General features: G+C 39.6%; 1 protein-coding gene across 6 annotated transcripts in view; it reads right to left on the bottom strand.

Moving 5' to 3' along the window:
* Window positions 1–278: 278 nt before the first annotated feature.
* ELMOD1 (ELMO domain containing 1) overlaps window positions 279–27,144 on the bottom strand; it is a 41,319-nt gene continuing 14,453 nt past the window's right edge. For 5 of the 6 annotated variants that reach the window (XM_088159433.1, XM_088159434.1, XM_014877585.2 and 2 more), the window contains 10 exons: window positions 26,193–26,287; window positions 16,548–16,693; window positions 16,368–16,396; window positions 15,102–15,199; window positions 11,157–11,286; window positions 8,010–8,143; window positions 6,732–6,800; window positions 4,322–4,372; window positions 2,703–2,836; window positions 279–1,876 (listed from right to left, as the gene is read on the bottom strand). In XM_088159433.1, the coding sequence (XP_088015559.1) occupies window positions 1,704–1,876; window positions 2,703–2,836; window positions 4,322–4,372; window positions 6,732–6,800; window positions 8,010–8,143; window positions 11,157–11,286; window positions 15,102–15,199; window positions 16,368–16,396; window positions 16,548–16,693; window positions 26,193–26,209 (981 nt within the window). In that variant the 5' untranslated portion in view covers window positions 26,210–26,287 and the 3' untranslated portion in view covers window positions 279–1,703. Of the gene's footprint in view, window positions 1,877–2,702; window positions 2,837–4,321; window positions 4,373–6,731; window positions 6,801–8,009; window positions 8,144–11,156; window positions 11,287–15,101; window positions 15,200–16,367; window positions 16,397–16,547; window positions 16,694–17,049; window positions 17,186–26,192; window positions 26,288–27,144 lie in introns of all 6 variants that reach the window. The other variant, XM_088159435.1, reaches the window with a different exon arrangement.

The raw sequence follows: 27,144 nt of genomic DNA, 5'->3' as shown, positions 1-27,144 counted from the left end.
AAAAGTCCTTGAGACCTAATGGCTATAAATAACCACTTTCCAAAATCAATGAAATTAAGTTAAACATGCAGAGTTTTTATTCCTTGTATTCTCATGCAAAATATGCAAATGTTAGTATTTCCAGTTCCATATTTCCAAATTCATTGGAGAAGACTAATTATTGCAATGCCCATAAAATTCTGCTGATTAACTCCATAAGTGCAAGTTTCCAGCAGTGTAGAGAAGTCTCGACCCCCAGCTTACATTTTAGCAAAGAAATGAGACAGCTCAAATCCAAGGAGTTTCCTAGGAAGTTGAAGTACTCCCATTTCTTTATTTTTATTTTTGTTAAATAAAGTGATGGCCCAAGCAGTAACTAAAATGATATAAAGCACATTATGTGAAGAAGCTGCGATCACACTTCAGCCTCAGGAATACCACAGAGCTGTTACAACCCATTTTACCTGATCCATTAAGTAAAACATTTTTCCTCTGTATTACTGCGTATCTCAAAAATAAAACCCACAGTGCTTCAGTTTAGAATGATGTATAATTTATTCATATAATTCACAAGTAGTTGGACACTACTCAATTTAATCTCCATATGCAAGTGATTTACACAAACATATAATACTAAAATTGATTGCTTAGAAGGTAAAAAATACCATGGGTATGAAATGCCATGGTAGATGTTGTTCAGTATACTACACAATCTTAGTGTCAAATACTTTTATTCATTTATGGTTTTAGAAAAAAGGCAGTTTGCCATTTTAAATTTTTTTAATAAGTAGTCTGGGAAACACAAGCAGTTTTGTTCTAAACCTTCTAATCAATTATTTCTCCCAGCTCTTAGGAACTGAATTAACAACCAAAGCAACATTTTCAGTAGTTCAAAGAAAAGAAACGTATTTTTGCTCCCCTGAATTCACCAAGCACCACGTGGCCAAATCGTGTTCTTTCCAACGTGTGACACAAAACACTAACCTCTGTATATTCAAAGGAATGGGCAGGAATCTAGACCATGCTTCAGCATGGTGGTGTTAGTGACAACACCTTGATGTTACAGTTTTTGGCCCCTGCCAGTATCTGTTAGTTGTGAATGTGTTCTCAGTTCACTGTGTTAGCATCACCAGACCATTTGGTATTCATGCATTTGATTGTAATTCTGCATTAACTCTTCTCACTGAAACGTGTATCTCATATGCCTCATTAATTTTTCATTAAGCATATAATGGTTGCATGGAGAAAATTGGACTTTAATGTGTTTGTCTGCATTAGATTAAATTACATTATCTTCTAGATGAGGTTCAAACATATATTTTGCTTGAAATGCCAGTAGTTATCTTAAAACATACCGAGAAGTTAAAAAGCTTTCACAATACAAGATCCAGCTACTTATTCCACATATACAAAAACACTGCTAGAGAAATACAATTCAATTGTCAATGCTGAATTATGAGGAAAGTCTAAAAAAATAGAAAAAACTCTGATATCTGGACATCAATTCAGAAGGTTAACACTGCATAATGAGGCAATATGAGCACCCATTTAAAATGAAAAATCCCCAACAAGAGAAGCATAAGGGGATCATGTGACAAAAATAGATGAACACTGCGCCAAAAACATGCACACGATTGCCATGGTCATTCAGTATGCTAGTGATGGTCTAACAGTGATCTAAACCAAGAGTGAGACGGTGCTTCCAAATTAAATCAACTGAGTAACTACATGTTGATTAAACTTTCTGATGCAGCAAAATGAGGACACAGAGCCATCTCTGGGTTCTGGAGCTGTCTCAAGATTCGCTTGTAAAATTTCTCTCTGACGCGATTGAATTCCATTATGTCCAGTGGATCCTCATCAATCCAGAATTTGTGGAATTCATGCATTAAGTAGCCTACAAAATAATAAAAAGGAAGAAGAGATAGATACAGCATGTAAAGATGACATATAAAATTAGAAAGTAGCCTGGAATTAATAATTATCATTTGCACAGAGAATCCTGGTCACTGAGATCTGACATCTCATGACACTGTGCAGGAACAAGACTAAACCTATTCTGGACAATGCCAAAATTGGATGGATACTACACACACTGGCAGAATTTCTCACAATAAACACAAGTAGTCACTAGTACTCTTGACATACGGATCCACAAATTGAAACATAAAACTAGGGAGTGTAACAACAGGGAAAGATGCTGTAGGCGCTTATTATCAGTTCCTTGCCTGCACATTGAAAAATATTAAAAGTGTTACTCCCACTGAGCAAAGATGAACAGCAGGCCTCTGCTGTAGAAAAGATGCTCAAATACAGGGGAAAGAGCTGTCAAAGCATTATTTTGGTGGGGGAGCTGCAACTCTGGTAAAGGGTGAGGAGTAACATTAGAATGTATCACATGACAGTTGGATTTAAGAGGAAACAATATTCAGACACTCCTAAAAGCACATTTGCTTTCTTCTTATTATTCAAAAAACAGGAAGATCACTTGTTAAGGTGCTCAGTACATTTTTTTTGTTTGTGTTTCTTTGGTTTTTTTACACCTTGGTTTGGTAGTGGCCTCCATCACAGCTAAGAGATGAATCCAAGCATCCTAGACAGGAAAGCACAGTCTCTGTGCCGTGTCAGAAGACTTTATTTTTTAAACTATGGGCAGTACTCTGTTAGCAGAGTACCAATTATGCACTTCCACCCCTTGCCCCATGCTCACACCCAGCACTTACAGAAGGTCTGCTGAAAGTGAGTGAGCGTTGGTGCCTCTGGAGCAACATTGTAGAAATGGGTCTTGAGAGCCCCACTCACGAGCAGGTTGTAAGCAAGGTCTGTTATGTTAATGCCCACGATAGCAAAAGAGTAGCTGTAAGGAAAATCAACAACTGTGGTTGAGAGTTCACCTTATTTCGTCACATTTTAAGGAACACTGATGACTCTGATGTTGCAGATTTTGTGTGTTACTGAGCTGTATGAATTCTCTCCTTTATGAGTTTCCAAGGTGTGTGTGGGGTGGAAAGCAAGGGAAACATTTACTCTGCATGCTTTGTATGCTTCTGCATTTTCCCTTGGGAAATACATGGTCACAGTAAAACCAGGAATTTCATCACTATGCCAGCCTTTTCAGCGGAACAGCACTGATAAATTCCTACAAAAAAAGAACAAGCACAGACGTCCTTGTGCTCCTGCACTCGCCTCTGAAACAGGGCAAGGACTCCACACGGTGGCCATGGCTGCAGGGTAGCCCATCATTTGTTATTTTTAACTGCTGGAGTTCCCACTGGAACTCATTACCCATAGTTAGGAACATCAGGTTTCAACAGCCTGTCCTATAAAGACATTCATATGGCTAAAAAGCTTGTGAAAAAGATCCAGTCGAGTCGCCTCTAATTTCTCCCAGAGAAAGCCAGAAAACAGGCAAAAACCTAATCAGAGCATGCTGGAAACAGAAACTAGAAAATCAGACTCATTAAGCAAACTCTCTCCTGCTAAGAGGTACCTACAAGTGAAGTATATTTAAGCACAACAAAACTCAGAAACTGGAAGTTAATTTGTGAGGCTGGTGCATAAGGAACTTGACATTTCTAGTAGTGACTATTTCCCAAGAAAACACATAAAGACTCACACGAACATTTAGTGATAAAAGCAAACATGTTTGGATATTCAGTGACTGGATTTTTTTCTCAGCTAAAAACAGCTGTCTTCTTTAGACTGTCCTGGGTATTTTTTCAACTACCTTTATCAAGCAAACCAAAATATGTTCTTTTTCTTTAACCTTTTTTTGAATTTCAGGAGGAAAAAAAACAAACACAGAAGTCCAGAATTAAACTTCAGCATGAGGCCTAATGGCAAGTTTCACAGAAAAATTAAACATGGGCAGTAAAATCTTGTATTACAGATTTTTAGATACATTCAGAAGGAACATCCTGTTCTATTCTCATGAATAATCCAGTTGTACCAAACTCACTGTTAAAGAAAAAACCCTCAGTACTATTTCTTCACTATTATACTTTCCTGAAAGCAGTTAGGAACCTGCCTTTGACAGCAAGAAGTGAGACTTGATCATGTCATGTGCTAAGAAGAATTAAACAGATATTAATCACCACACTATATATAGCACACAGAGTGAGTTTCTCCTTGCTACAGAATTTTTTGGTTATTTTTTCTGAACGTAACTTGAACTTTCTCCTGTAATCTTTGATCAAAACCAAGTTGTGGTCAAGACAGCAGATGTACATACACTCACAGTTCTCTTTAAGATGTAACTAGAAAACACCTTTTCTCCCCCAAATATCAGCATCATTGTTACCTGCTGTGTTTGTAGCAAATTAAAAAAAGTCTTTAAACTTACCCAATCGCCTTATCAAACTTTTTCTTCTCCCATTCAGCTTTGCTAAGGTGGCTGAGGAAGAAAAAATAATTAAAATGCAGATATTGCCAAGCACTGCGAACTGACAAATATTTTCCTTTGACTTCTCTGATGTTATAACATTGACTGAACTATTTTACCTTCTTTTACATGGCTAACCCCATTTAACACTGCTTGTGGCTGAATGGATTGATATAAAAAGACTTGAAATGGGTAACTGGTTTAGAGCATTGTCAGCAAATTCATCTCACCATTACAAAATGCACCTATGTCAATGTTCTCAACAAAAGCCCCTTGTTTTCTAAACTGACCACAAAGGTGATCCACTTTAGTTAAGCTCGAGCTGTACAAGAAGTTGAAATTATATTTAACTAATCAAAGATGGTTTTAGCTTTTCTGTGTTTTCAAAGATACATGAGATATTCATCACTGGAGGCATGATTCACCTGAGGCAGCAAACATGAAAACACTCCTCTGACAGAAAGTTTTTATGACCGGCCAAATTAGAAACCATTCAACAGCCAAAGTATAAGCAACAATGTTTCCTATTATTTGGCACAATAATGCAGTGCTTTTCAAGGACACAGAAGACGCCTCCCTTAAAATAAAATTAGTTAGGGAACAGATTGATTTTAACCTAAATTTCAGCTATTCAGATATTTAAAAGAGCTGTGTGATCCAACCAGTCAGGCAACATCCCACTAACCAGGTTTGAGCCTACTGAAATGAGCAAGTTTAGCAGAAATCATTGCCTGCATTTATAACCAGCTAAAGGCAGGCACAGAACTGATCCTAACCAGGGGCTACAACCTTGACATGGATGTGGGACTTTTGCCTTAGTAAGGCAAATCAGAGTTTGCAAGCTTTAGGTCCCAAATTATAGACAGCTGCGTGTGAAAGCATTGCTCTTAGACTATTCTTGAACTTCAATAAGTATATATTAAGCTAAAAACAATTTCCTGAGCTTCACGAAAATATAGTACATAAAAATTGTTGTCTTAAGTACTTAAGATGCTAATAGGTCATAACCATCGTGAACTGAGGGTTACTGGGTGGCATGCATGAGGACAAAACTCCAGCTCCTCAACATCTTTGCATACAAGAATACACTATTCTTTGCTCATCCTCTAAAATCTGAACCATCTTTGTAGGCAGTGGCATAACACCAGTTAGAAAACCTGAGGCAAAGACAGAATAATAAAGGTGGCACACATAGGATGTGGGCAAGTGAAACAGTTCAACTGAGATAGAAAATCCATTGATCACAATCCCATCAGAAAGCAGCACAGCTGCTAAGCAACCACAAAAGGAAGATCACCATGGGCACCACCTGCAGCATCTATATTCTACTGAATGCTCTGTCAAGACATAGGAATTGCACACGCTCACACAGCACTCCAAGACTGCTCTTGGTAATCAAACATGCAAATGAAGAGCATTAATATGTTCCAAGGGCTTTTTGTCACACAATTACCTTTAGGAACTCAACAAAAAAAACCTAAAAACCCTGAGGAGATCAAAGCTTCAGGATTTAGGTGTGAACCAGCTTTATGGATATCTAACATTCCTGGCAGAAGAAAAATATCTTTTAAGGTAACTGATTTGTATGTAGCTGGCTAAGAGGCCTCTACCCCCCCAATAATTATGGAGTCTCTTATTACCTACAACAATTACCTACAACACAATTTCTGACACTTGAAGGTACCTGATCTCTCAACAGTCAGGACAAGGGAGTAGCCAGCTTGGAACCATCATTAATCAAGGCAGACAGAGCATGTGACTATAAATAAAGGGGCTTTTCAGCTCTGCTAACAAATATTTGGCCTAGACTACTTATGATTATCTATTCTGTTATCTTATCAATTTTAACTACATCAAGCAAGGTGGATTTTCATTTTTGATATATAAGCATGTTCATATATACCCAGTGTTCCACCCCCCAGTTTGGATCAACTCTAAAGAAAAGAATATGGAACTCTTGGTGTTGAAACAAAGACTTTAAGTTTATAACAAACCAAATTGTAGTTTGATCTTTATTTATAAGTAGTTTCTCACAAAACTTAGAAAAAAGAAAAAAAATACCTTAGTTCCTTCTTAGTGACTTCCCTTTATTATGAAAAAACACAAAGAAATTAAAAGAAAGATAAATAAAAATACAAAAATCACTTGAAATCAGAAGTGAAAACATTTAACACTAAATGTAACTATATCCAAGATTTAGAATAAATGTTTGCCTCTTGCACCTGACCAGCTTCCAGGATCAGTACTTCAAAACAGACAGCATGTGGCAAAACTCAAGGATATGCCAAGAAAGACAAAAACCCAGCCCTCTTCCTCAAAGAGAGCCAGCAGAGTGCTCTCTCAAGTTACTGTTTCTGGTCTCAAGCATTACCTGTATTTAGGGTGAAGAGAATCAGTGAGAACTTGCTGAGCTATCTCAGTGTCCCATTCAGCAAAATACCTGCAGACATATATGTTGAGGGTGAATTGTTAAAAAATACAATTAAAAAAAGCATTTGAAGTAATACTAAGCTGTCTATACACACACCTTTTTAAAACTCAGTGCATGTGTTACACAGTGAGAGTAGCATCTGACGTATTAAACTCATTAAACTGCCACTCAGACCCCCAAACTGAAAGATTAAAGCAGCCACCAACTACAAGTGCACTCCTATATGAATTTAGTGAATGTGCAGATTCTCCTTTCTACCCACCCTGCAGAAAATCAGTTGTTTATGGCTAGAGTATGTCTGGTGCTGAGCTCAAGAGAAAGCAGTTCAGGCTTCTTGATCTGGCAGATTCATTAAGCAAGATAAGAGTCATCACAGAAGACTAAGAAATTAAATACATGGTAGGGATTAATTTCAAATAGAAGTTCAAAGCCAGAGTCAAGAGTCCAGATCCTCAACTGAGATTTACTAGGGAACAACATACGGACAGAGGATGATTTATGTCCTTCAATCTGTAAAAGCAGAAAATACTTATTTTTTGCCTCATAAGGAGAAGTTATTTTACCAAATGTTTCTAGGTTATGTAACTGCATGCAGCAAATACAAGGGCTGGAGAAAATAACAGGCATTAGTCAATACCCAAATCACAAAGCACAGCTGTGGCATTAACACCTGGTGTGCGTGAGTTGGAAGGAAAAAGTGATGTAAACTCACTGCTTAATTTTGAGTATCGACAGAAATTGAAGTAGTAGTCAAACTATCTAACTCTGCCATCAGTGACTGCATATCAAGTGTTTTGCTTAAGAATTCAGCACGAAATTCCCCAAGACAGCAGCTGAACAGTAACATAAACCTCCCACCTACATACTTCCAGGGCATTTTTTTAAGGACATCTAGATACTGGTGAAAATATACTTTACACATTCTTTCTGATAGGAAGAGAGTGCTAACTTACTGTATCACAGAGAAACTAAAAAAAAGGGGCTTAGCAAGTGGTATTACAGGCTTGAATTAGGAATACTAACTGAAAGAAAGCAGACCACTTTGAGAAGAAAAAAACTCCAAAAATTAGGCTAGCAAATAAATCCTTTCATTTGCTTAATATGAAGTCCCTGGCACTTTTATAAATTATTCCCACAGGTTTGCTAAAATCTGCAAGTAATGCCTGCTTTTCATGACTTCAGACACACGTAAACCCATCTGCAGAGGGACATACTTACACCAAGTTATATAAGCCCAAGAGACCCATTCCTCTGAAGTCTGTTTTAGGATCGTCACCTTGGAAACCAATTTCACACCATTGCTTCGAAATCCGAGCTTTCAGTGGTGAATTCGGCTTCAAGCATTTCCACAACTAGAAAGATTACAGGTAAAACATAATTAAGTTTCCACACAGTACAGCTTTTTTTTTTTTTTAATTCTCTTTTTAAACCAAGCTAAGTTCTGATCACGGAACAGATGACTGCAGTAATATCACTACATTGCTATCCCAGCAACCCAAACACAAAATCAAATGAAGTTCTTCTGGATGTGTGTCTGTAGGGGGAAGTCCCAAACCACTCTGAAGTACTGCAGACATTTCAGCCCTACAAGGCCCTTCTGACCTTATCACAGCTGCTCTAACATCTCACACAAGACTTGTTTTGCTCATGCTTTCTGCATCGAGGTGGTGTCTGCCTCCATAAGCACAGAGACAGGAATGGGCTGGAATTTGGTTGTAAATCATGGACAGAGCAGCAGAACAGCTCTGAGTCCCTGAAGCTCTGCAGCAATCTTTTCTATGGCATCTTTTGCAAGTCTCTGGAAAGGTTATAAATCAGGAGAGCTGAGCTGGCTACCACAGTGTTGAAAAGCAAATTGGGGAATATTAAAAGAAAAAAAAATCCATACAAGGATAACATGTGCACCATCATATTTAACTAAGGGAAGATTCATTCATTGATCTCACATAAAGAAAAGTCCAAAGTGATTTAACAAGCCAGATCATCAGCTGGAATAAATCCATTTAACTGCACTGGTCTGGCAACTTTAGTGCCTAAATATCATGTTGCTATGCACATAAAAGCAGCCTAAACTGACATATAACAAATACATGTGCCATATCACAAACTCAGCCTTTCAGAAGTGTATTAAGAAATCAGAATTTAGAATTAAGAAAGTGTATTAATCACCAATCATGAGTTGGTGAGTACATCCTCAAAAAAATCACTGAGATAAATCCTACCCAAGGGAAAGAGCTGTATGCACATTTCCCAAATAAAAACAGAAATTGTTTTAATTTTAGCAATTCTAACTGCATTTAAAATTAAGTGCCTTGGAAGGTTAAAACTTTAATGATTTCACTTTGTAATGACTGCATTGTTTAAACCAATGTTCATCTATCAACACTAAATACAGTATTAATCATTAGCCCAATCACATTAAGTTAATCTTTCTCTCATTCATAAAGTGCTCTCCTGGTAAACATGAATAAATGATAGCCATTAGGAACCTGAATTACCCATTGCAGAGATCTCTTAGCAGAGTATCTAGAAGGAATGAAAACCAACCAGCCTATTCTTCCAGAGTGAGGACTGGAAAATGAATTAAACCCTTGGACATATTTCCATTTGACATTTCCAAAAGTAGAACATCTGCTGTAAACAAGTGCTAATTCTTAGGTGAAACTGATACTTTTTTTTCAACATTATGAGTTTGCATAATGTTGCATAAACTACGCTGTTTAATCTCTCCTCAAACAAATGTTCAGTTTCCATTCTGCATTTATGCTCATGCAATTCTGTTTTTAAAGCACTTACATGACTACACATCATTGCTGACATGATTCTCAGGACCTTGTCCTCACAGGCTGGATGACAGGGAGAGACTACAGCCATCTCCTTGGTCTTTCTCACCTGGGATCCCATCCCCAGATCCTACTCACTCTCTGGGCAATGTAGGTACCCAGGGTATTTAGGGATGCTTTCCTGGAGCCAAAGGCCCTCTTTAACCTGCAGTGAGGTGCCTTTTATTTTCAGGGACCAACACAGTAGGCTGCTACCTGGATCCCTCACCTGCAAGACAAAAGCTTCCTCAATGGGTAAATCTGTGTGTCCCTTTAGTTAAAACTCACTCTACTCCCATAAATTTGTGCATTTGGCTGCACAGGGGCAGGACTTGAACAGGAGGAGTCCATCTGCCCAAGTTTACCTTATGGTTAGAACACTTCTTCAGGGCAGCTCTGAATTTGGACCATTCCTTGGTGAGACTCCCACATCCCAGCAGCAGAAAACCTTAAAAGGAGCTTTCCAGACACCAGGAGGAACCCTAACCATCTGAGGCATTTTTAGTAGTAGTGCATCTGACAATGCTTGTATAATACGCCTAGTGAGATTTTTGGAAGACCAAGTAACTGATAAAATTCTCTCTCACTGTAACTTGTACAAAGCTTTGCACTGCAAGCTACAGCATGGAAGACATCTTCATCATCATCTGGTATTGTTACAAGTTTTCAGTACTTTTGTCTTAAATTGAAAAAGAAAATCCCCCACAACCAAACAGGTTTTTATAAGAACTCTGAAAATTCTCTAAGAAGGCATTTGGCTTGTAGCAAATATTCTATGTTTCTTGGCATTTCTCTGAAGCATCTTGCAATAGCTATGGTTAAAACCAGGATCAGGACCAGGGCTTGCTATTAGACTCTTTTCCAGAACCATTATTCTTTTCTCAATTCCTTTCTAATATAAGAACTCTCTATCTCTTCCTCTGCTTATGGCTTCAAGATAGAAAAATGCTTTTATTATCTGCTCCAGTGCAAGGCTTTCCTGAAAGCATGAAGAAAGGAAAGCCCACTTGGTATGGTTTTCATAACTCTGCATGTGTTATCTACAGAACAGTTTAATTTGAAAATACAGTTGGTAACTATAAACATGTAAGTCATCAACTCCCACTCTTTCATTCCACACAATAAAAAATAGATGCTTGCCATTGGTACACACAGACATTGCCCTCAAAAATACAAGAAATTGAAGAAATAAATTTGTAATTTGGTTAATAGAGAAAAATACCCTTCTTGTGTTGGAGAAAGGTGTACTGAAGTAGGACATAAAGTTACTTTTCCAGAGCTCACTGCAGAGAACAGCTCTGTGCATTATCTAGTGCCTAGATATTGTCCAGCCAAGGGAAATGCATTTATCAACCAGGGAGTGAGCTGCTTGCTTGGCAGGTGTTATACCCAGACCAGATTTTAATGCTGTGTATTCCTGTCTTAGAACAGGTACACGGTGGAGGAAGGTGACAACAGCTCTGATGTTTCAAAGAGGCTCATGAAGCAGGCTTGGGAGCTGACATGACTAAAGGCTGCCCTCTAAGCACCTCCTCACACTCACCTTCAGCAGCATTTCCTCGTGCTGTGGATTCTCTGAATCGTACGGCTCCCGGCGCAGCTTCTCCACCTCTGCAATGAGATTTCTGTAGCCCACAATCTGCAGCAGGCATGCCTGGAGAGACACTCCCAACCTGAGGGCGGGGGCAGCAACATGTTCCAACTCAATCATGTGTAGCCACGACACAGCGCTGCCATGCACACACACAGCTAATACACGTGCCAGTGATACATCCATGAATTCATAGTCTAACACTTCAGCTGCTACAGGAAAATTTCTACGAGATCAATATTACATTAAACAAAGCATTGTGAAAGGCATTATCTCATTTAGTGCCTTCCTTAGATGATAATGTTTGGGATATTTTTAAAACCGTAAACAGTGATTTTTCACACTAAAATCCCATTATAACCATACACAGCAGCATTGAAGGCCTAGAACAAGCACATTACTGAATCTTTCTCCTCGTTCCAATGACAGCATCTCAAACAATTCCCTGAGATCAGAGATGCGAACTTGAAAAAGGCTGAGGGGGGAAAGAAAACTCAGCAAGAAGCTAAAAATAATTGTTTTGCTTCTGTGCCACAAAAGCTAGCATAAAGAAGCCAAAACCCTGAAGTAACATAGATTCAAACATCTGCCTCTAGGCAGATTTGGCTTTTGTCTCATGTTAAGAATCACCATAATGGTTCTCTTTCCATTATAATGCAGATTTTTGTATTTCCTTTTTACATTTTCTGATGCATCATCAAAAAAACCAAGCCCAACACATATGAAATAACTACCCTCAAAAAACCCTAAACCAAACTTAAAAAAAACCCACCAGAAAACTGCACCAAACAAGAGCTTTACATTAAGATTTTAAAATACAAAATGCAAGTCAAGCAGTATGCAACTGCCTTGCTCATAGAAATATTTGCTTATACACGAGAATAAGCCCTTTAATATTTAATAGTGTCTAAAATTATTTGAACATTTGGTATGAATTTGGAGGGCAAGCTAAGTGTGCACCCTTATTCCTCTGTGGAACACCAGCTGCGCTGACAATAAGCTGCACAGGTTCCTTGTCTGTCATGTTTGATACACTGAAATATTTTGTTTATTTTGTAATACTCTTAAATTTTCTGAACAGAAGGATTTTCACTGCTTATCTTTTGTGGCAGGTCCTGCTTGTCTAAATTGATCTCCCTCTATGGGAAGGTGACCTGCCTAGGATGAGGGAAAGGATGTGGATGTTTTCTACCTGAACTTTACTAAGGCCTTTGACACTGTTTTCTTCAGCATTCTACTAGAGCTGGCTGCTTGTGGCTTGGGTGGGTGCACTGTTCACTGGGTAAAAAACTGTCTGCATGGCCAAGCCCAGAGAGTGGTGCTGAATGGAGTTACATTCAGCTGGGGGCTGGTCACTAGTGACATTTCCCAGGGATCAGTTTGGGACCAGTTCTGTTTAGTATCTTTATTGATGATCTGGATGAGAGGACCAAGTGCATCCTCAGTCAGTTTGCAGCTGATACCAAGTTGGATAGGAGTGTTGATCTGCTGGAGGGCAGGAGGGATCTGGGCTGTCTGGATCCACGGACCAAGGCCAATTGTATGAGATTCAGCAAGGCAAAGCACTGGGCCCCTCCCTGCAAGAAAGACATGGAGGGGCTGGAGCGTGTCCAGAGAAGGGAACGGAGCTGGGGAAGGGTCTGGAGCACAAGTGCTGTGAGGAGCAGCTGAGAGAGCTGGGGGTGTTTGGTCTGGAGAAAAGGAGGCTCAGGGGAGACCTCATCACTCTACAGCTGCCTGAAAGGAGGGGGTAGCCTGGTGGGGAGTGGCCTCTTCTGCCAGGTAACAAGGGACAGGACAAGAGGCCTCAAGTTGCTGCAAAAAAAGTATAGATTGGATATTAGGGAAAATTTCCTTCACCAAAAGTGTTGTCAAGGCCTGAAACAGGCTGCAGGAAAGTAGTAGAGTCACTATCCCTGGAGGTATCTAAAACATGTGTAGATGTGGCACTTAGGGAAATGGGTTAGGGGTGGATTTGGCAGTGCTGGGTTAACTGCCTTCAGAATTTTAAACCTTTTCTAACCTAAATGATTCCATGGTTAATCTACAGAATCAGAGATGTCAGAATTAGTCCATTTCTCTTGCTGCAATTTTATCCCATTTGAGGCTATAACCCTTTCAGACAGAAAAACCTCCACAGTATTTTCCATCCTTCACTTCTTTTTTTTTTTTTAACATGCTTCACTAGCTATAGCCTCCAATTTTACAGAAAGGCTGCATTTCAAAGGAAGCTGAAAATCCTGACAGACTGTGAATTGCTGTAGAGTATCACTAAATCACAGCCATAATGTTTTTAACTTCTTTATAGCCTCAGAATTGTTTAGAGCAGCAGAACACCGGCTGTGGCAAAGCAGAGCAATTTTATGTTAAAAAAATACATGCTTTTAAGATCCAGGGTTCACAACACATTCAAAGTAAGCCATTTTTGCACTTTATGTAAAGGCAGTCAAAAGCTCTATGCAATGTTATTTGAGTGAGGAGATGAGGGTTGAATTAGACTCCCCCCTTTCCTTTTCATGAATGCTTTGTTGTTCTTGCCAAGCACAGAATGTGGGTGAGGTTCTGATTTCCCACATCTCCTCCTTGTCATCCTGGTGCTGGCTGTGGCTGTTCTCAGAGCACAGGAGCAAGGTACCTGGGCTTGCACTCCCACTGTACTCAGCTCCAGGTGCTCCACCAGATGGAGGCAAGTCCAAAACTGGAGCAGGGGAACTAGAGATGGTTGTTAAGTTCCCTCCCAACCCAAGCCTTTCTGTGATTCTATGTCTGCTTCCATATTTAGTGTAGACTGCACATGTTACCACCAGGTTATTCAACCTACTTGCTCCTACTGCTAAATACACACACTTATCTGGGAGGCATTGATAAAGGAAAATTACTGTGGGATGCCTTCTCTTTAGATCACAGCAGCCCACAGCCCCCAAGAACAGCCAGTGCAAGCATCCCTGAGATGCTAGTTCAGCTCTGCAAAGATGCCACATTAACAAAAATGTCTGCATACAGATTTGCAGAAACACATACAGTATGACACACGTCCCCTTGTCCTTACCCCAGGAAATTTCAAGTCTCTGCTATTGAACATAAGGCCAGAGCTTCTAAACAAGATGGATTGGATACAGGTTTTTATGTTCAGGAGCTGACATCACCTTGCCTGTTGATGCTGCTGACTACTTAAAGAAAAGCAGCTATCCATTTATGGATGCCCATTTTTAATTATGCATATCAACTTCAAGCTTAGGAAGAGGAGTGAGCCTCAGACTGATCACCTGGACAATATAGCTCTCAGCTTTCCTCCTACTGATTCCTGACCTAGACATCTTGTGCCTTAAGCTAGAAACTGTAAGGTAAGACAACCATAAAAGTGTTATCATCACCTACTCTTGAAATACACACTTGTAATGGTTAGTTGTCAATATCGTCTTACAGTAATAAATATCAGCTATATCATTAAAACTTCTGTTTGGATAATTAAAGGCAGTTATAAAAGTGCAAACCAGTATATGTATGTATCAGCTAAAACAGGATGATTTCTTCCCTACTCAAAAGGCAGCACAGAGCCTTTCTAAGAAGCCATCACTGTCTCTGCTAGGACCTGTGGTTTGGTGGTATTTTATCCCTGGGGAAGTGACCCCCATAAATCCATGCATCAACAATATACTAAGACAGAACCAGCTAGATAAAAGACTCAGGACTTGCTTATTAAGTCACCATAAAAAAATCATTCATTTTTACATCAGTTTTTTGGCAGCAAAGCTAAAATTAGAATTTTATGCTGAGCGACAGAATTCATCTTCAACTTGTGTACCACAATAACTATGGAGAAGCAGTTCTCCATGGACCCAGGAACTGAGGAAATCAGTAACTCCCACTTGCTCTGTAAGGAAACTATGAACTTACTGCGGATTTATATCTGGATTAATCCTTTTCAGCTCCATGATGTCATCTATCGTTTTTTCAATAGCATCAGGGTGAACATTTACTGATGTTTGCAGCCGCTGAAAAGAGGTTTTAAATACATATTAATTCCTACAGAAGTGGTAAATTGGATACCTGAAAGCTTCTGCATTTACAGCCCAGAAGACCCAACTGAACACATGTACATATCTTTCCAAGTTATTCAACCCTACTGACTCATTTCAGAGCACCTGCCCTGTAAGAACTCGAGTCCCTTTGCCCTTGTAGTCAGTTTATTGCATTTCTGTGGCAGCTGTCAGTGAAGATCATCAAAGGCCTCAGTGCAGATCAAGAAGCAGGTTCAGATCATCCACCTAATTACACCAGAATTTCTAGCCTTCATTTGACATTCTCTCACCCAAGATGTTGCAGTAACACAGCAAAACATTCTTTCTTTCACATGTGATTTCTATCTGTAGAAATGCCCCTAAGGGTTCAGTATTCAAAAACCAAAATGCCATCTGAAAACTTCCGAGGCTGAAATTTCTTGTGCTTTGTCTCAAGACTGCACAATTGCTAAATGCAAGTTTTTAAATAAGATTCTGCCTTTCTGATTGTGCTAGAAATACATTTGGAAGTACTATGCTGAACTACATGACACCATTTTTGCTAATGCTGAGGTAAGCTTTTTAACATCATTGACTTTTGTGACAGAGAATTTAAAGGCTGAAGGATGTTATTTAATTTACAAATGCCTTAGGGAAAAACAGGTTAGAAAAACCACTGGTAAACCACAGTAAAAAGATGAAGTGAGAGGCTTTTCTCCATCAATGTATTTAAAAGGAAAAGAGGGAACAAAGTTGGGAAAGTTGTTTTCCAGACAAAAAACCTGACTTCTTTTTTCTAAATTTGCAAGTGACTGACTGCAGATTACAGATATCCTAAGACAGGATGAGGAATCAAGCCAAGAACCTCCAAATTACAACACTTCACTCTCATCATCACCATGGCAGGTTTTTCCCTTGATTCCATCATTCAATGATTCCATCATTGCCACAGTGAGCCTGTCCCTGGAACACAGGAACTCTACCCAACTTTGCAAGATCAACTGCTATTGCAGACATAAGACCCTCTTCAGTGGAAAATGGCTTTCATGTAAAATCATATCAAATCTTAAAACGATTTTTTGGGATTCAGCAAAGAGCAGACTGAACAAACCAACAGTACAAGACACAATAGAACAGGTGAATAATGAGATCTTTCACTCACCTTACTTTTTGAACCTTTCAGGGATGCCTCTGTAAGGGAAGAGTATTTGAAAGCATCATGTCAAACAAGCATGTTTATATTGGATCAATTTAACAACTTATTTCTAATAACAATATCATACAATTTTTAGCACATGCAGAAAGTTACAAAGGTATGCAGAACTAAGTATATTGCAGTTACCTATTTTCATAGTTCTGGCAGCTCCAGGTTTGGTGTTGTAACAGATCCTTTGCAATTCACATTGACCTGTCAGTTTCCTGACCACAAATTTCAGGCAGCGCCACAAGCATTTGCAGTAGAAGTACAGGCATACCTGGACAAACATCCTGGCAAAAGAAGAAGCCTGCAAATAAGAGTCTGGAGCAGAGTTTGTTTCAACAAGGTCACCACTCAAACAGCAAGTACTTCCTCACCCCAAATTCCCATTGCCTAAGGGCACCTTCAGAGCAGAAGCAGCAATGAAACTACAAACATTTATACTGGTAAATGTTAAATTGTGCATTTTAGTATTAGCCAACAAAACAACCCACACACACAGCACCACAACTAGAAGCATAAGTAAACTCCGGAGTTTTAAAAGACTACTTGTGGAAAACTCTTTGTCCTCTTAACATAAAAGGCTGTATAGTTCCTTCCAATGCTTTGGGGAAACAGGACTGCATGAGAAGGGAGTACAGCTCACCCTGATATAATGGATGCTGACAATCCAGGAAGACATTACACCTTGGCTTAGTTTTGCCTCAGCAACCATCTGCTCCAAGCAGAGTGCTTGGTTATTCTGACAAACTTGACATCCTGACAGCATTCATGTCATGTCCCTAAGGAGGAAAATTAAGGCAATCAAAGCTTCTCCCCTTTCAGAAGAAAAGGTGTTTAAGACTCTGTCCTAAGGAATGCCAGTTCTTCCCAACACCAGCTGTTACCCAGCACTGACGCTGCACAATTTTTCAAAGTACAGAACTGACAGTAAGCCAAGAAACTCCTTATGTAGCTACCTAAACTAGTTTTGAGCCCCAGCAACAGAAGACAGACTTTGACAAACTGGACGTATTTCAGTGAAGATGATAGGGCTGGAGTACAAACCCTGTGAAGAGAGGCTGGGAGAGCTGGGCTTGTTCCACCTGAAGTAAAGAATCAGAAGGATCTAACAGCAGCCCCTAGTGCTTGTGGGAAGATCTTGAAGGAAAAAGAGCTGGGCTCTTGAAGGTCCTGCAGGGCCAATAGACAAGGGACAACAGCTCTAAGCTGAAACACAAGAGAATCAGCCTTGCAAGGAGAAGCTTTTTCCCCCTGAGGACAGGCAGGCGGTGGCACAGGTTGCCCAGAGAGGCTGTGCTGTCTCTTTCCTCAGGTTTTTAAGCCTTGACTGGAAGAAGCCCTGAGCAGACAGTCTGGTCTCAGTGCTAACCCTTTTGTGAGAGGGAGATTGAACTGGAGATCTGCTAAGGTCCCTCTCAGGCTCGACTGGGATCCTACCAAAACCTGAAAAAGGCTCCATATATAAGAAACACTCTATTTTAAACTCGGTTAGCATTACAGCTGCTACCAAAGCCCACATACTGCTACCACAATTATATAACACATCCCAAACCCATATTTTAATGGGAAATAACTTAATTGGAAATAATTTATCTTTCTTGTTTCTATGGCTATGATGGCACAGCTCCTGCCACATTACCCAACTATCTGTTCAACCTCCTGGGTTACACATGGATCCAGCCACAGTCCCTAGGTTCAGAAAAACATCTCATAAAAGACAAATTGCAAAGAACTAGCAGTAGGAACATTGCCATTTGGGCAATGTCCTTAACTACAGGTGATTCTGCTAGAACAGGGGGATGGACTAGATGATGTCTACAGGTGTCTTCCAATCTCAGCCTCTCTGTGATCATATTCTGTAATTATATTATATGAAACATCAATATAACTTTGATATGCTAGCTCAATTCCAGATACTCAAATCAGTTATAAATATGTATATGTATGTATGTAAAGCCTGAAGAACTCCATCACTTCTTAAAAACTTCCTGAAGGACATGGTGTAGAAGGATGTTCAAGGAAGGGAAGATGAATTAACGTGTGTTAATGTCCACACAGGAGTTTAATCTGCTTTATGTTGGCTTCAGCTTAATCATCTTTGAAGGAGGATTAAGCTATGGGAACTAAAGACATTTTATGTCAAAATGGAAAGCATCCACACAAGTATTTAAAATGCTTTAAAAGCATCTACTTTATCTTCAGACTCCCAGTTAATTCACTTAGTACTCCCAAATGCCTGCATGCAGGCAAACCTCCTTGGTTTTATTCAACAGGAAGCCTCTATTTTAGATGCAAATTGACACCTAAAGAATGAGGAATCAGTCCCATGACAGAACGAAGTTTTAGACAAGAGAGAAGTTTCAGGTGCTGACATCAAAGTATTTGTGTACTCCCTCATTCTTGACTCAAGACATGCCAGAACACACTACTCTGAGGAGTTAATTTGTGCTTCACAGCAGGTTATCACCTTCAGTATTAAGAACAACACTAGGAGGGCAAGGCCATCATCAGGCAAGCAGCCATTCTTTAAATTTCCAACAGTTGGGAGTAGAATAATAGAATCAACACAGAATGATTTGGGCTGGAAGGGAACGTAAAGATCATCTTGTTCCAAACCCCCTGTCATGGGAAGGGGCACTTGACCAAGAAGTATTCAAATACAACCTATAGCCTTAGTTTCATCAGCACAACTCAGCCCTGTAGCCAGGTTAAAAGCACAGGAAAACACCAAGCTGGAAAGTGGAGTATGGTAAAACAAAGACCTTAATTTTCATAATATATTTGTAGGAGAAATTAGAGTTGCTTTCTTTTTGGTCTGCTTTGTTTCCAAATGTAAGGCCTCTTTTAAAGGGGCCTAAAAAATACATAGAGCTCATTTATATGTAAGATGAGGGAAAACTCACTTAACTTCATGTTAACAGTCCATGCAAGATTTTCTTCTAATGAGCAAGATAGCTCCTGTAAAAACCACATATCCTTTAAGAAAGTTCATGCCTATACTTAATTGCCTCCAATGCTGAAACATGACAATCCATTTCATTAAAAAATGTTTTGAGTACCATATTGTGGATAATTGAATACTGTGTGCTTTGGATAAGTTTTAGGGATTTAGAGGAGGGAAGGTATCAGGTGATTTGAACTACATATTTTTGCCTTAGGCTCAATGACAGATCTGCAAATTGAAGGAAAACTCCAAATGGGATAGACCTGCGACCACGTAATTGCAAACACTTTCTCCACTAAAGTTCTGCTTTGGAAGTGGCTTGCACTAAGATTAATTAAAATGCATCTACTAAAAACATGACACTACAGCACCCAAACACATACCTCTGTGATTCACTAAAATATGCTTAGCAGCTATTACTAACAATAAACCAAACAAACACACTAATTTTGACTAGGTAGCTTATAGAAGAAAGTTAGCCATTGTGGGTACCTCCAGTTTTCTACCACTCATCCATCTCAAGCTTACAATAGTTGAAACCTTCCATTTGTAACATGAAAGATGTAAAAAGTATCACAAGCTGTTTATAAAAGGGAATTCTTGCTTGCAGAAATCCTGTAATAAAAGCACACTAGTGATTATGCAAGGAAAGTTTTATGATAGCCCCTATACACTGTAAAACAAAACACAGCGTATCATGAATGGGAACCCCCCAAAAGCACAGCCATGATCTTCGACTGTGGCACAGTGACATTAATTTCTGGTTTGTTTTAGTGTTAAATTCCAAACCTCCTCTCCACTCAGTCTCCCCTGTGTTGGTTTTTTCCCCCTTTAGTTTGTTATCCTTCTTTGTTTTGTGGGTTTTTCCCCACCTGCTTGCCTTTGCAGGTTTCTCAGCACAGAAAATAATTTATGTGGTCATGTACACCATTATTTCAGATCCTGAGGTGAGGTCTAAGAACAGAAGTATTACAGAAATGAAGGTTTTCCTCAGGGACTCACACTCTACTCTTTCCTATTTCAATTCAAGCTCCTTTCCCCCTCCTGTATTCCAAGCAGCTGTATAGACCTGAATATTTGTGTTTCTACATGCATTAAAACAGTTCATATGAACATTTATTCAAGTAAAACAAAGAAAAAACTTCCTAATAAGATGTCAAATCAACATTCAGTTTCTTTGCCAAGGATTCTGCATGACAAAACCAATCAAGCAACCAATCTCTATCAGCAATAATGGGACTCAAGAGATTCTGGAGAGCTCTCTTCTGTGACAAAGAAGACAAAGGGAAGGGTTTCTACAATTGCTCAGATCCTTGTAAGACAGGGAGAAATTAGAGCAAAAACCAGCATAAAGTAAGAGTACTGCTGCACCAGAGACACTGCTTCTATTTTCCACAGCATGTCCTGCTCTGCCTGGGGAAAGAAAGCACGTGGCAGCAAACAGCAGAGAGCACTGAGCAAGTTGTTTCACACCCCAACACTGCAAAGGGAAAGATATAAGTGCTTTTCAACAAAGGGTTTCCAGCTTTGCCCTTGACTAGCCCAGCTGATGTGTGACAGTGTGATTAAAATGGCAAATGCATTGGCTATTAGAATTTACATCTCTCTCCAATGACAGTATGACATCACATCTTCATGTACTCTGGCTTTTTATTTAAAGGTGACTGGCTCTAGGGATAAGCACAGCCTTCTCCATGATAAACTGTCAGAAGCAAAATTGTGCAAAACTTTCTGAAGTTGCCTAATATTTCTGTAATCTCTTTCCTGTGTAATCTATTCACTTAAATAGCAAGATGTATGTCTAACGCAACATGAACTACTTCCTGAAGAGAAGTAGAGATTAATTACTGTACAACATTTCTGAAACTAATATAATAGAACTAATAAAATAGAAGGTGCTTATTCCCTCCCTCAGTAGTTTCAGAACCTTAGTATTTTCAGAGCTAGTAACTCCGGCTAAAATGAAAGCTTAGATACTCAGTGCTAGTTACTGGACTTAAAACTGGGGGGGAAAGCAAGAAAAAACCCGAAACAAACAAAAACCCAAACCTATAAAACAACAAGCCAAAATGTCCACCCCCACCAAAAAAAACCCCAAACACAGAACAAACAATAAACCCAACCCTAAACCAAAACAAAAATACTCACTCCCCCAAACCCACTAGTTTAAAAGAATGAAAGTCACTGAGCATACTTACACATCATTTTCTTTCCTGTGTGTCATGTTTTAGGTCCTATGGGTACTGAAGATTTTTACACAATTATTTTCCCTTAAGGACATAATTATCTCAGAAAGGAGTGCATTACACATCAGTATTTCCTTTCTGAGAATTCTAACTACAGTTTGAGAAGTCAAGGACACACTAGCCATGGCCGAAAAGCTGGCCAGGGTGAGTAAGCAAGTGATACAACCCTGTTAGGAGCTCATTAACTTGACCATCTTTGGTTTATGTGCATAATTTACAGTGTGTATACAAGGTTAACCAAGAAGTAAGGTACCAATCACCACTTCTGCCATAGGCAGACCTGCTATTACTTCTTTAAAACACAAGAAATTGCCTTCATTCTGTGTCTTTGCAGACTTGACAACTGAAACCAACCTTATCTCCCTGTTTAGACATGGGAGCAACTCAGTGTGGCAACTAGGGGAGGCGTAAGAGTAATTTTTAACAACAGCTTTCCATCTATTCACTACTCTTGCTGTTTGCTGATTTGATTTTCATTTTATCTGAAGACTCCAATACATTTAAAATCTGCTAGAGCTTACAGATTGCTTTGCAGTAGAGCAAGAGAAGATGTCAGATTTCTAGGATTTACTGAAAAGAAACCTGTCTACTACAGTTTGTTCTCCAAGTTGTTATTATTTCAGATATTTAAGACAAATTACAGTCAAAGTATAAGTGTTGCTGACAGACTTCGCAGAACCCCTTTACAACAAAAAGAGAAAGCCTTGAAAGATTAAGTATTTAACTGAGAAATAGTTTAATTTTTTCATAAGTAATATTTCAGATGTCAGAAATAATTCATATCAGAGCAAGCTGAAAAAGAAAAGACCAACTACTTTCATTTGGACATTGCCTTGAATTGGAAATATGAACATAAGGGTCTAAATTTAGGGATTTAGGATTACTCCAACTACTGGACTGTTTAATAGACAGACTCTTTCTCCAACCAAGTTGTGTGGGAGTCATGATCTACTAGAGGCAGGAAGGCTCTGCAGAGGGATCAGGACAGGCTGGACCAAAGGGCCAGGGCAATTGTGTGATATTCAACAAGGCCAAGTGCTGGGTCCTGCACTGGGGTCACAACAACCCCAGGCAGTGCTGCAGGCTGGGGGCAGTGGCTGAGAAGCTGCCTGGCAGAAAAGGACCTGGGGGTACTGGCAAACAGCAGCTGAACATGATCCAGGGTGTGCCCAGGTGGCCAAGAAGGCCAATGGCATCCTGGCCTGGGTCAGCAATGGTGTGGCCAGCAGGAGCAGGGCAGTGACCGTCCCCCTGTACTGGGCACTGCTGAGGCCACAGCTCCAATCCTGTGTTCAGTTCTGGGCCCCTCCCTGCAAGAAAGACATGGAGGGGCTGGAGCGTGTCCAGAGAAGGGAACGGAGCTGGGGAAGGGTCTGGAGCACAAGTGCTGTGAGGAGCAGCTGAGGGAGCTGGGGGTGTTTGGTCTGGAGAAAAGGAGGCTCAGGGGAGACCTCATCACTCTACAGCTGCCTGAAAGGAGGGGGTAGCCTGGTGGGGTCAGCCTCTTCTCCCAACACAAGAGAAAACAGTTTCATTTTGTTCCAGGAAGGGTTTAGATTGAAAATAATTGAAAAATTTCTTCACAAAAATAATTGTCAAGCATTGGAACAGGCTGCCCAGGGAGGTGGTGAAATCGCCATCCCTGGAGATATTTAAAGGAAACATAGATGTGGCATTCAGGTGCATGGTTTAGTGGTACACTTGACTATGCTGAGTTAATGCTTGGATTGAATGATCTTAAAAGTCTTTTCCATCTGAAGGAATTCTATGATTCTAAAGAAATGGAACAGGTTTTTCAGGGAGCCTGCAGAATCTCCATCCTTAGAGGTGCTCAGAATGTGTCTCAGCCTGGAGCAACCTACTATAGCTGACCCTGCTCTGAGCAATGGGATAAGGCTTGATGATTTCCAGAGCTGTCTTTCAACCTCATTAAACACAACAAGTTGGATTTGAAGTCCACTCTTCAAGGTCCTCCTTGGGTCTCCAGGTGAATATCTGCTGCATGAAGTTGCTACAGGTGAAGTATTTTTGCTATTTAGAAAGCAAAATCAAGGTTAACTTTAAACAGGTTAACTTTCCAGAGATGAAAGCCCTGTTCCTCTCAACATCTGTTTTATGGCATTTTCCACGTTGCAATCAACAAAATGACTTGCAGTTTGTGCAGACTTAAGTCATTGTTTTTAAACACAGAGATAATCTATGCCATCAGCATCAGCTATTCTGGTGTCTGTTCCACACTGCTCAACAAGGAAAGTACTGTGCCATTGAGCAGTCCCTGCCATCAGAATTCCACATTTCAGCCCTGCATTTGATCTTCACAAACAGCTAAGGATGTTTTAAGCTCCCAGGTGCTGCTGCTATTGGTAACAGACAAACATGGGGACACAATAAGTATTAACTTATTTTCCAACCGATTTCCAAGCTGGAAGGCTTAATATCCTTGTCTTGCACATACATGTCCCTGCAGTTCCACATTTCACTGCCTTATTCCCCATCACACAAACCTGCAACTGCAGGTTGCAACCCATAGAGCAGAACTCATTATCCCCAGTAAGTGCTTTCCTTGGAGGATTTTTGCTCCTTAATCCCTTTGGGTTTTTTTTCTATATTTACAAAATATGTGGAGGATAGAACTCTTATCAGTTCATGTCAAAGGATTAACATAATATAAGAAAATCCAGATGCTTGTAAGTAAATAGAAATAGCTTTCCTATTTCAACACTGTGTTCACATTTTTGGTGCTCGGTACTCTCCTCCCCCCATCCCTTAATCCAACTTTCTGTTCAGCATTTGAAATACTGGACTTTCCATAACAAAGTCCTAGACTGTCCTGTTTAGATAGGCCACTGTTTTTCAGAAGATCTACCTTGACCATTTAAAGAATCTTTTAGGATTTTCAAATTAGGATTTTTCAAATCTTTTAGGATTCACTGACTTCAGGAATAACATGAAGAGAAGTAGAAGGTAGTTTCTCCATGATAGCCTCAAGAACCCACATATTCAAAACAGCACTCTTTCTCCAACATGGAAAAATCCTCAAGGGGCCAGGAGAGAAAAGGGGAGCAGAACAGGTAGTTTAAAAGGAAGAGAGCTGGCAGCTTAAAAGTTGTCAACAGCTCAGCTTCTCCATCAGAAGGGAGCAAAATTACTTTATGTTCAGAAAATGCGAGATCATTATGAGAGCAAGTGTAACACCCTCTGTGATCCCAGCCAGAGGCTCCCACCCCTCTCACAGGATGGTAGGGTTCACTATGAAGGACTCAAGAACCAAATCCCATATGGAATCAATTTGTGACCTTGGGTCAGGCTGCTGAACAAGTCTGTATAGAGACAAAAGGCAAACATTATGGAGGTAGGACTGTTGAGAAGGAAATAATTAGCAGGATTCCAGAACAAAGGCTCTGACATGAGATGTTACAAAATTGTAAAGGGAAAAAGCAGTGCAAGGATGTAAGTCTGGCTACTTGTGAACTTTCAGGTCACTGGATCAGTACAAATGGAATTGGTGGAAGACTTGTGACTACTCAGATCTTGGGCCACAGAGCTGCAAGGGTCAATTCTTTCCCTCTTAGCTAGTGCCTATCAGGTGGTGAGCACACTAATGTTTAAATTAAAGCTCAATTCACCCTTGGCTGTGTTTTGTGGATGTTAGTAAACAAATAGCTGCTTTATACTTTTAATCTGTCTATGTTCTGCTTACAGAGCCCTTTTGCAGCTGGTTCAAGATACATGAGGAGGTTGGCCCAAACACTCCAGAGAAATGCTTAAGCTATGTCTATCTTGGCAGCAAAATCATTACAGATGATCACCTAGAGATATGGTGCTGATATCCATAGTGTGTAAGATTCTTTGCTATAAACAGTCTAAAAAGGGAGAAAAATATAGTGACAGATGCTCTATACAGAAGCATATGTTTTAGTCCTCTTGAAAAGGTTCCTCCCACACAGACAGAATGATTCCTTTGGTTTATACACAAATTGAGCTCTTGATCTGTATTAGTTTTGAGAAGTGCTCAGCTCCCTCCACTGACTACAGAACAAATACAAAATGGCCTTTCTGCACCTACACCTGCTGTCTGCAAGTCCCCCATTTATAATTGGTTTATAGAGGAATGACTGCAAATCATATGTAGGAGCAAGTAATTGGCATTTCTCCTGCAAACTGAACATGATCAACTTCAAAAACACTTGCACATCTTCAGCAAGCATCTTGGCTTTCAAAAACAACACTCCAAAAATCCAGACAGCGGACAAGAGCAGGAAGGAAAAAACCCAACATTTTTCAAGCACTGTTCTATGTTACTATTTCTTCTCTTTTCCCCTGACATATCAGGCACTACTGATTTGATACATCACTGCTCCAATCCCACAAGAGAGTTCCCACATTCTTTGCTTCTATAAAGAACTGCAAAAGAAAATTTAAATTAAAACAGCTTTAATTAAATAGTGAAATCTATGTCTAGGTGAACAGAAAGCAGCCTAGTATAAACTAGTTTATACCTTCTGTAATACTTGTAACAGCTAAACCACTTAGCTCACTGCAGCATAAAAGTAATTAGAATAATTCAACACTTTTAAGAAAATACAGAACAGTTACCTCAGGAAGTGTTTCATGGTGATGGTTTGGTTTGTGCTGCTAGAGCCGTAATATATTGATCACTGATGACCTCCTCTTCACAGGTGATATTAATGCTGTAGAAATAGAATTGAGACTTTTTACAGATAGAAAAAAGGGATACTTCAGTTTTTTAAAATTGCTCTTGAAGCAAACATCTATGTAAATACAAGGGAAATATAAGAAAAAAATCTCATGTAAATAAAAACAAAATTAAAAATCAAACTTCAACCTGAGTGCATACTTTGACCAGACTATTTCAGAGAAGTAAAAAACTTGAACGAGAATACAGAAATAAGTGAGAAAGCTTGAAGAAGTATCTAGACATTTTCAAACGCTTCTTGTGTTCTTCAAACACCTGTCTGGTTCAGAGCAACTCCCAAGTAGCAGCTTCAAGAGACATTCAGTTCACTCTGCTGTTAGAAGTCCTCTCTTCACCATAATTTGTATAATATATCTCATAGAATAATAAAATATGCTGAGTTGGAAGGGACCAACAAAGGTTATTGGGTCCAACTCCTGGTCCTGTGAAGGACACCCCAAGAGTCACACCACGTGCCCAAGAGCATTGCCCAAATACTTCTTGAATTCAGAGTTCCTAAAATACAACTGACCAGGCTGCCCATGGTTCTGTGATCTTGTGTCCTATGGTTAATGTTCATTATAACAGAGAGTTCTAGCAGAGGAGAAAAGGAAGAATTCATGAAGAAACTTCACAAATATAACCCTGTGTACTGTAGACTCTCCCCAGTTGCCACCTCTTTACTTAAAGTTTCTAAAATTAGGTATTCATAGACAAGTGATATTTGGCTAAAAGATGCAGACTTCTCAAATTACTGTACTTCATGTCCTGTAAAAGGCAGTAAAACATTTTTACTTGCTGCCAGAAAATGAGACACTGCTACACAGGTCTGCTGTCAGGATAACTTAATCC

Source organism: Sturnus vulgaris, chromosome 2, assembly GCF_052056855.1.
Source record: "Sturnus vulgaris isolate bStuVul1 chromosome 2, bStuVul1.hap1, whole genome shotgun sequence".
Taxonomy (NCBI): domain Eukaryota; kingdom Metazoa; phylum Chordata; class Aves; order Passeriformes; family Sturnidae; genus Sturnus; species Sturnus vulgaris.
Note: the sequence above shows the minus strand (reverse complement) of the source record. Positions and strands in the feature narration are given on the sequence as shown.